The sequence below is a fragment of the Carya illinoinensis genome, chromosome 13 (assembly GCF_018687715.1).
Source record: "Carya illinoinensis cultivar Pawnee chromosome 13, C.illinoinensisPawnee_v1, whole genome shotgun sequence".
Classification (NCBI taxonomy): Eukaryota; Viridiplantae; Streptophyta; class Magnoliopsida; order Fagales; family Juglandaceae; genus Carya; species Carya illinoinensis.
The window spans coordinates 29,367,927-29,378,800 of NC_056764.1; the positions used below are offsets into that span (position 1 = coordinate 29,367,927).

Below are 10,874 nucleotides of genomic sequence, written 5' to 3' on the forward strand. Positions count from 1 at the left end.
TTTAAATACAATTTAATTCACCCCCTCTTGTCTTAATCATCTAGGCAACATGATCTAATTTGCGGTTTTGCAACTTCTATAGGTTATAATTCCAACAATTATGTAGAGTTGATGGGATTACTCCATGGCTTGCGACATATTAGTATGTTGGGATTGTCAAAGGTGGAGATTGAACTGGATTCCATGCTTGTGCTCAATTAGTTGAAAAAGCAACAATGTGGCCTTTGGTACATAGAAGATTATTGATATGAAATCCAAATTCATTTAGCTGGACTTATTGTTCGTTATCTCATTGTTATAAAGAAATTAACTCAGTTGCAGATGGCTTAGTTAAAAGGGGAGCTCAAGATCTTATTGGTACATGATCTTCCATGTCAGATTTTCCATCCTTTATTAGAGGAAGCATTCGTTTAGATAGGGGGTTTTCCCTATATTCGAAAAACTAGGAAATGTTGTTAGAGGGCTATGGGGAGTGCATAGTGGATTCATTTTTTTTTATCCTTTGTTATTGGTTTTTTACTGGTCTTTATCGTAGTAGTGAGTACAAGATTGTTACCACGACTTGTTCTCCTTAGCCATAAGTGAGGATGTTTTTTTATAATAATTTATCGTAGTAGTGAGTACCAGATTGTTGCCACGATTTGTTCTCCTCAGCCATGAGTGAGGAGGTTTTTTTATAATAAGGAGGTTTGTCCTCCAAATAAAACAAAAATAAATTGGTATTTGTCATTGTTGCAATGTGATAATGGGATGACAGTGATTTAATGATTGTGGCCTTATTATAGTTGTCGCTAATTTACTTTCATTTTCAATGTAGAACTCACGTTCACATTTATTAAGGTATTTTTAATTTCTTGAATACCATTACTACTCACCCTTTTTTCACCTCATATCGGTATTTTGAAATAGATTTCTTCAAGTTTTTGTTCAAACTGAAGGGCTTCAAACAAAAAAGATAAATACATAAAGTAGACCGTACAACAATTATTTTTTTTATTTAATACTATCCAAAATACTAATACAACCAGTACTACAACATTAACAACCTTTTGCATCGATTAAAATTGTAGCAAAAATCCCAAAAAATATGCCATAAATAATTAATTCTGTTCAAATCAATGTCTCAAAAGGTTCATGGTGGTGAAATTAGTGTGGGTCACAAATAACTCTAATATTTGCAATGAATTATGTCACCACAAACGTGTTTCAATTTGCAAAAGAGTGAGTTAATGGTAAAAAAACACAATTGTAGCAATATGTTTGTGCTGCAATTGAAAAATATCGCCATAAAAAATGATTATTCCTAGGTTGTTTTTAGTGTCTCAAATAGATATCACTGCAAGTATTTAATATTTATGGTGAGAAAGATTTTCACAAATGTGCTATTCTCGTTACATGAAAAGATTGACTACCCGGTAAAGAAATACATTTTTGACTAACTAGTAGTGTCACAAATATAAACAATTTTCTAGAAAAATTTTATTGCCAAATCCGAAACTATTGTCACAAAATACATAAAAATAAAAAATAAAAAATTACATTACTTTTTACATATAACAGTTCATAAAGCAATTATACAAAGTACTTACTTTTTATTCTAACCAATTACATTATATTACAATCTATAAAGCAATTATATTATATTCTAGACCATGTCAGTTACAATTGTGTATTGGAGAGCTATTAATGTTATAGTTGGCTTGTAATGTATATTTTAGGTCAAAGTTATAATGTCTGTTATTAATAAATGCATTATTTTTTTTTTTTAAAAAATTACATTATATTTGTAACTTTAGACTTCTCAAGACACATCAAAGTATAAAACCTGACATGATCATCCATCAAAGTACAAAACCTGACATGATCATCCAAGGCTCTCTTTAGTTGTTGCTGACAGATGTGCTTGAACCATTCAATTGTCACCTAAGAAAGAATGAAAATAGAGCAAAATAGAGCATCGGTACACCAAAATAAGGGGCATGGTGAGAGACAGAGAAACCCAACCCAACATATAGTGAGAGTAAAAGCTTTTAAGGTGAAAAAGATTACAAAGAAAAGTATAGGATCACCGGCAGCATAAAATACAATCTCCATCAGAGATTTAGAGCTACACAAAGAAATTATTGAAGAAAAAAAATATCCATAATGTTTATGCTTCTATTTAGAGTGCAGAGTAAATAATGAGGGAAAGCAATCACTTTCTCCGAAGTACCTTGATTTAACATCTATAACGTTGCTTTGCCGCTACAATGTGTCCTATAGTAATATCCTCAATTAAAGTTAGCTAACATTCTTACAACTCCATGAAAAAAGTAACATAAAGTAACATAAGGATAAAGTTTATAAATGTAGGAGACTAAAACTCAGACTATAAAAGGCATTCAATTGATCATACTCATACTTCATTAACCCATTTCTCTTGCTCGATAATTAAAATGCACGAGTCTTGTCATAATCTCCATTATTCTCAATCCATCTATTTGGCTGATAAGGCCATACATGTTGGACACACAGCTTAAGCATCATCTCAATATGAGCACTGCTACTATTAGGACAAAATCATCTCCAATCACCCACTTCATATGCTGTGTTGTGTCTAATTTTTCAATAATTCGTAAATGCCCACAAACGTAACCCAAAGCTCAAAAAATGTATACAAAATCAGTTATCAAACTCCATTCCACCCACTTCCTAGTCTTCCAGGTTAGAATCTTCATTTTTTTTTTTTAAAAAAAAATTCTCAATAAATTGTGAATGTCTTCAACAAGTCACAACACTCACTATCAAAACATTGGAAACAATTTTAAGCATCAATAGATCGGGAACACCATAGGGCAAGAATATATGGATTAATACGAGAAATACAAATTGAAACTCACAAGGCTACGAATCCAATATAAATGTTGTCTCAACTAATCAAAAAGAAAAAAAAAATATATGAAAAGAATGTACAAGAATATACAAACTAAAATGGAGGAAAGAAGCAACATGCCTAAATCATAAGAAAATGAATAATCAAAACCCTTATTGAAGAACAAAATAAGCATATAGCACAAGAGAACACTCTACTCACCATATCCACCCCACAGCTCAGTCCTAACCAACTTTTTAGATCAACTCTATTTCATAAACAAAAACCTCTCAATAACACAATCCTATTATTGCCTTTGGCCATTTGGTAATGAGAGAGAGAGAGAGAGAGAGAGAGAGAGAGAGAGAGAGAGAGAGAGAGAGAGAGAGAGAGAGAGAGAGATCCATATATGATTTTGAGCATCATTGAAAAATCAATTTGCACAATGCTCACACGAACCCAGAAAGTTAGCCCAAAACCCTCATTGAAGAAATCCCCAAACAAACAATAATCAAAACAAGCTCCCAAACCACAGGGGGGGAAACTGAAAAAATTAAGAGAAAATCAAGAAAACACACCGTCAGAAGAACAAAGCATATAAATCCTCTTCCAAATCGCAGATGAACACAAAACAAGACCTCCTTCAATGGAGATCAGGGCCTAAGTTGAAAGTGGAGATAAATCAAGGAAGATGACCTCCATCTATAGTTTTTTTGGAAAGAGAAAAAGGTTGAGAGTGAAATGGAGATAGAGAGGTGTGAGAGAGATCGGGGAGAGAGACAAAGGCTCAAACTGAAAATACCCAAATTGAATTTAAAATCAAGACAAAGCTCAAAAGACAAAAAGGCCAACAAAAGAAACCATTCCAAAAAGGGAGAAGACAACTTACTAATGCATTGGAGCACAACAATGGCATGAGAGAGAGAGAGAGAGAGAGAGAGAGAGAGAGAGAGAGAGAGAGAGAGAGAGAGAGAGAGAGAGAGAGAGAGAGAGAGAGAGAGAGAGCACATCGAGATGGAATTTGAACGATAGAATGGGGGAGAGACAAAAAGAAACAGAGACACGAACCCTAGGCAGGAGGAAAATGCAAGGATTTTCCACCTTTTTGTTTTTAAAATCGACTTTTTGTGATTGTATAATGTCGTTTAACCAATTAGTGGCAAATAAACGTCGCCGTAAAACAAATCAAGGCGTTACAATTAATTTTTTCCATCTAAATTATTAGCGACGATAATTTTAATTTGGTCCCAAAAAATTATTTTTAACGACGATTTTTTACTTTTCAAAAATAAAATGACAAGAATGCAAAAAAATTAACTTTTTGCAATCAAATTAAAATTATCACAAAAAAATTATTTTTCTTTTAGTGGTTTTTATGGCTAACAAACGGCCTCAAAAATTTAAAATTTCATCACAATAAAAAAATATACTATTGGAATCATTATATGGCATCATTTGTGATGAAACTTAGTGTCGAGTTTAATTTTATTGCAAATGATATTTTTTAGCATCACTTTGAGAGCCAACGGAAATACTTTAGACACAAAAGGTTGCAAATGATAAATATTGTAGATCCTATATTATGTGCATTACGTGCCTATTTCTCTCACGCATAAATTTGAGGGGACCTTGATTCCAATAGTCGTACATAATACTTGGACATAAATTGCCAACAAAACACGACCTTTATCTCGCGCAACATAAAATTACAATTACAAATAACATTTCTCGTCCTCACTTCCATCAAAACCAAAAGGCAAGGCTGCATCGTCTGCTGCACTTGATAGCAACAATGGCGTTGATAAAATCATCATCTATAGGGAATTGATGGTTTCCAGGAATAGATGAGCAAGCCCATAACTAGAATGATGGCTCCTGTAACAAAGTCTTTAGGAAGGGATGATGCAACTCCAAGGAATGGTAGCGGCAACGTAAACACATAAACAGATATCGACACTGCCACATAAAACTTGAGGTCCCACATATTAAGTAAACTAGTTAGTTGTAAACATGCACGATGCCCAAGAATAATCAAGTTTATTAAAGGAAGAATACTCTATAATTCTACATTTGTATACCTCGAGGCATTATACAATACATCAAAAATAGAGCCTTTAAAAGAGTGTCAATGTTGTCATTTTGATCTCTAAAATTTTGGTTAGAGCAACTTACTCTTTCATCCTCTTACCCTTTGTTCATTCTATTTTAGGCATGAGAAACCACAAAACTTTGCTTGAGTGATGAAATGGATCAAAAGCTATTTATATTGGGTGCAAAAGTGCACGGGCACAAGTTGAGAAAATAAAAACATACACAGGAGAACTAAATGACTACTAACTTTAAATATAGAGCTCATCAAATTTTATACTTTGATTTTTTGTGAGGCAGAGCACTAATTCAGTGCACTCCTACTTTGCTTTGAAGCGGTGTCCAGTTTAAAAGTAAATCCAAGTCGAAGTTGGTTTGGGTTGAAAACATTCACAATCTCCAGATATTGGCTTACATTGGGATACAAGGTATTCTCTTTTCCCATGAAATACCTTGGCCATCTTTTGGGTACCTTTTCTAGGCTAAATCTATTTGGAATTAAGTAATAGAAAAGATTGAACACAAATTAGCAGGTTGGAAGAGATTGTATTTGTTGAAAGGTAGGTAGGACCACACTAACCAAGAGCACTTTGTTGAATTTGCCAACTTATTTCTTATCTTTGTTCCCGATTCAAGTTAGCGTAGCAAATTGGATTGAGAAACTCTAATGTGAATTCCTCTAGAGCATGTTAGGTGATGAATCTAAGTTTCATCTAGTCAAGTAGAATAAGGTATGACTCTCCAATCTTTATTGGTGCATTGGGAATTAGAAATTTGAGGGTATTCAATTGGGCCATTCTTAAGAAATGGTTGTGGCGGTATAACATTGGAAGGGAGGTTTTGTGGAAGTTGGTGATTGATTTCAAGTATGGGGCATATGGGGTGTGGAGCACTAGGGAGGCGCAAGGGGTTATGGTGTGGGAGTCTGGAAGCATATTAGAAAAGGTTAGGAGGTTTTTGCTTGACATACTAGAATTGTGATGGAAGATAGATCTAGAATAAAATTCTATAATGATGTATGGTGTGGAGATAAAAGCCCTGAAGGATACACTCCCAACAGTTCTTAGCATTACATGTGAAAAGGAGGCATCAGTGGCAGACTCATGGAGATGTTGGATGGCTCGAACCAATGGAATGTGAACTTTTATCAAGGTAGCCCGCGATTAGGAAGTTGGCATTTTGCAGCCTCTTGTACGCTATAAGGTTGAGAACTTAGGGAACTGATAAGATGTGGTGGATACCTGCTAGAAGGTTTACATCTTCTGTTCATTCCTTCTATATGACCCGTACAAACTAGCAGAACAATCAATTTCCTTGGAAAAGCCTTTGGAGAAATACGATACCTCTAAAGGAGGTATTTTTCACTTAGACAACTTCTTTGGGCAAAATTTTGACTATGGATGGCTTACATAAATGCCGAGTGATTATTGTGGATTCGTGCTATATGTTTAGAAAGAATGGCGAGACTGTGAATCATTTGCTACTATACTGTGAGGTTGCCAAGGCATTTTGGAATGATGTCTTTAGAAGATTGGAGCTAGCCTGGGTTTTGCCTGCTACTATGGTCGAGCTTGTGGCTTGCTGGTCGAATTTGGTTGGTATTCCACAAATCACATCTATGTAGAAGATGATTCCTATTTGTATTCTATTGTGCATATGGAAGGAACAAAATGATCGGGATTTAGAAGATAGGGAACGTTCATTGGAGGAGATTAGATTATACTTTGTTAATATTTTATTCCTATGGGCTTAAGCCATTAATACTTTATTTCTTCCGCCTAACTAGGTGTTACATCTTGTATACTCCCTGTGTATTTTGGTTATGCCTATTCTTATTAATATAATCTTTTACTTATCAAAGAAATATACAAATTAATAATGTGACCAAATATATTATTTTCATTTAAAATATTTTAGTTTAATTTAAATTATTAACACATCAAATATATTATTTTGGATTTTAAAAGTTTAACTTAATGATATATACTATATAATAGGAAAATTCTATACACCATAATAGCATGATACGTTTCCTACTTCCTTATTTATCTTTTATGAGTTGTATATATATACTTCCTTATTTAGATAGCAGAAGTTCCATACTTAGACATATTTTGTACATAGTCATAGTTTCCTTTCTTGTAAATAGATTTAATTATTGTAATTTAGGCTTGATTCCAGCCTAGTATCTTGCATACTTGTGCCTGTATAATGAAAAGAAATCCTTACTAAGGAGGCATGGAATCCAATTTGACATGGTTTTAGAGCCAAATCTTAGAAATATTTCTAGTTCTTCCTCGTGGGCATGTTTTTCCATTGGTGGACAATCATGCTACTCCTGTCGACACTGTTTGTGAGACTTTTTGCCTTCATCGTTGTTGGGCTGCACCATTCCTTTGCCTTTTTTTTTTGGTTCTCGGCACCGTCAGCAAGGTCTAGGCTATTAGTGATTGTGGTTGTGGTTCTCTGACGTTTCTATGGAGGATTCGTAGCTTTCAACAGTTTTTGTGATAGACTTGGGCTATTTGGAAGTTTCTATGGTGGATTTGTAGCTTTCGACAATCTCTATGAAGGAGTTGGGCTTCTCGGTAGTTTCTGTGAGGTTGTTTTTGGTTCTCGACGAGTTTGTTCTTTTGGTTTGCTGTAGTTTCTTTTCTTTGTTTATCAGCATTTTCACTTCTTGGCTGTTTTTCCTTTATGAGCATCATGTCTTCAAACTCTTTTACTGTGAAATTCATGGGTAAGAATTATTCTCCCTGGGAATTTTAATTTCATTTATTTGTTTTGGGGAAAGAATTATGGGGTCATATAGATGGTAGTGATCCCACTCTTACTGAGCTTCCTAAGTTAGCTTAGTGGAAGATCAAAGATGCTAGGGTGATGACATGGATTTTAGGCTCTGTTCATCCTCTTATTGTTCTCAATCTGAGGCTTTAAAAAGACTGCTAAATCTATGTGGGAACACTTACGAAAAGTATATAATCAGGACAATATTGCTCAGCGTTTTCAATTAGAATATGTGATTGCTAGTTACACTCAGGGCGATCTTTCCATTCAAGATTATTTTTCAGGCTTTAATACTCTTTGTGAAGAGTTTACTGACATGATTTATGCCAAGGTATCAGAAGCTTCTCTCTCTATTGTGCAAGCTGTTCATGAGCAAAGCAAGCAAGATCAGTTTTTAATGAAGTTACGACCTGAATTTGAGGCCACTCGCTCCAATTTGATGAACCGTGATCCTGTGCCATCTTTGGATGTTTGTTTTGGAGCGTTACTTCATGAGGAGCAGCGTCTTGCCACCCAGGCCACTTATCAACATGACAAAATGATACCCAATACTGTGGCTTATGCTGCTCATGGGAAAGGCCAAGGATGGGACATGCGGAACGTTTAATGCTTCAGCTGCAAGGAATACGAACATATTGATACCCACTGTGCAAGGAAATATTGCAACTACTGGAAGAAGCTGGGGCATATTATTAAAGATTGTCCTGCTCGTCCCCAAAATCATCAGGCTAATGCTTATCAGGCTACTGTGGGTTCCTCTTCTTCTGCTACTGTGGGAGATTCTTCTACTCTTACCACTGAGATGGTCTAGTAGATGATTATTTCGGCATTTTCAGCTTTAGGGTTGCAAGCTAACAGTACCCTTTCATCCTTCTCATGGCTTGTTGATTCGGGCGCGTCTAATCACATGACTAGCTCTTCTGATACTCTTAGCAATTTTCGGCCTTATAATAGATCGTCACACAATCAGATTGCTAATGGTATTCAGTTACCTATTCATGCTATTGGGGATGTTGATTCCACTGTTCGGGATGTTTTTGTATCACCTTAAGTTTCTACTAGTCTTATATCTATCGGTCAGTTGGTTGATAACAATTGTAATGTTCAATTTTCTCGTGATAGGTATCTTGTGCAGGATCAGGTGTTGGGCTAGATACTCGTGAAGAGGCCTAAAGTTGGACGTTTATTTCCTCTGCATTTTTCCCTTCCTGCTATTATTTCGTTTGCTTGTAATACTGTGAACAATAAGTGTGAAGTGTGGCAGAAATGGTTGGGTCATCTTAATTTCATTGTTTTATCCCATGTAATAAATTCTGGTTTGTTGGGCAATAAGATCAATTTTCTTTCCATCTCTTTTTTTATTGCTCCACATGCAAATTAGGTAAAAGTAAACCTCTTTCTTTTCCTTCTCATGGTAGTTATATTGAACGTTGTTTCGATTTGATTCATAGTAATGTGTGGAGAATTTCTCCTGTTATCTCACATGCAAATTATAAATAATTGTTACTTTCATTGATGATTATACAAAGTATATTTGGATTTATTTTCTTCATTCTAAATTTGAGGTCTTTTCTGTTTTCCAACAATTCACTGCTTATATTGAGACTCAATTTTCTTCTCATTATAAGCTCCTTCAACTGCTCCTTAAGCTCCTTCAGCTCCACTGGAGCCATACGGTAAGGTGCATTTGATATAGGTGCCGTCCCTGGTAGGAGATCAATTGAAAAGTCAACCTCCCAGTCCGGGGGGCAAGCCTGGAAGATCCTCCGGAAACACATTCGAAAATTCCCTGACAATGGGAATATCTTCAAGCTTGGGTCCCTCTACAGGTGGTGCTACAAGACTAGCCAGAAACCCAAAGCATCCCTGTCTTAGTAATCTAGTTGCTTGCAAAACTGAGATCAGTCGAGGTGGGGTGTTTCCTCTCTTTGCACAAAAGCTGAATTCTTCTTTGCCTGGAGTTTTGAAAACTACTTCCTTTTTAAAACAGTCTACACAGGCTTGATTTCGGGATAACCAATCTGTTCCCAGAATTACATCGAACCCCATCATATCAAAAACTACCAAGTCTGCTAGAAGGTGCCTCCCACTAATATCTATAGGGCAATTCTTAAGTATGGTGTCCCAAACTACGTATTCACCGGTAGGTATCGCAACAAATAGGGGACAGTCAAGCCTCTCAAGTACTTTCACATCCAAGCATGCATAAGCACTTGCTATAAACGAGTGCATGGCACCCGGGTCAGACAAAACAGTAGCAAAACAAGAGAATAGTGGAAGGGTACTTGTAACCACATCGTTAGATGCCTCAGCATCTCCTGGTGTAAGGGCAAAAACTCTGGCTGGTGCCGTAGCCCTCTGGCCACCCCCTATAGCTGGAGTTGACACATTCCTCCTTGGACAATCTCGAGCCATATGGTTTGGTTGCCCGCATCTGAAGCAAGCGTTCTGACCCACTAAGCAATTTCCTTGATGCCTTTTCCCACAAATCTTACAGACTGGGTTTGTTGGAATAGTTTGAAGTGACTGTGGCCGGTGGCTGGGAGCAGGCTTCTTGTTCTTATTGGGCTTGGGAAGTGGTTGTTGGCGTTTCCTTTGATTGAAGATCTCTACATTCGCCCTCATGTCTTCTTCAACTAAAGTGGCCTGTGTAACTAAGTCAGTGAAGTTACAGATCCTCAGGGGTATCAGACGACTTCGGATCCTTGGATGCAAGCGTCGCTCAAACTTTTCACACTTCTTTTCCTCATCAGGAATCAGATAACTTGCAAACCTCGATAATGCCACGAAAGTGGCGGCATAGCGCTCCACCATCATGGTTCCTTAAGCTATGTCAATAAACTGCCTAACTCTTTCCTCCTGGAGTGCAAGAGAAAAGAATTGGTCCAAAAAGGCCTTTTTGAAGCGGTCCCAAGTGATGGGTACCCCTTCACCAAGTTCAAGCTGCAGTAGTTCCCGGGTAGAGGTCCACCACTCATCTGCCTCATCAGCCAGTACATAAGTGACTCTACCTTCTGTTCATCAGTACAAAATAGAGCTCTAAAAATCTTTTCCATTCTTTTTATCCAACTCTCTGCATCAAGTGCTTTTGCTTTGCCGTCAAAAGTCGGAGGGTGTTGTTGTATAAACTGGTTTAGGGTGCAACCGA

General features: G+C 36.5%; 1 protein-coding gene and 1 long non-coding RNA gene across 2 annotated transcripts; both read right to left on the reverse strand.

The window, feature by feature from the left end:
• Nucleotides 1–1,457: 1,457 nt before the first annotated feature.
• On the reverse strand, nt 1,458–3,943 carry LOC122292595. Its single transcript, XR_006236961.1, has 2 exons — nt 2,213–3,943; nt 1,458–1,923 (listed from the first exon to the last, which is right to left on the reverse strand). It is a non-coding gene; the product is annotated as an uncharacterized LOC122292595 (long non-coding RNA).
• Nucleotides 3,944–9,454: 5,511 nt separating this feature from the next.
• On the reverse strand, nt 9,455–10,543 carry LOC122291118. The gene has a single exon (XM_043098765.1). The coding sequence runs from the start codon at nt 10,541–10,543 to the stop codon at nt 9,455–9,457; it is 1,089 nt and encodes a 362-aa protein (XP_042954699.1).
• Nucleotides 10,544–10,874: the final 331 nt, after the last annotated feature.

Excerpts from the sequence above, each read along its gene's own strand:
- LOC122291118 (XM_043098765.1), bottom strand. The coding sequence starts at position 10,543 with ATGATGGTGGAGCGCTATGCCGCCACTTTCGTGGCATTATCGAGGTTT.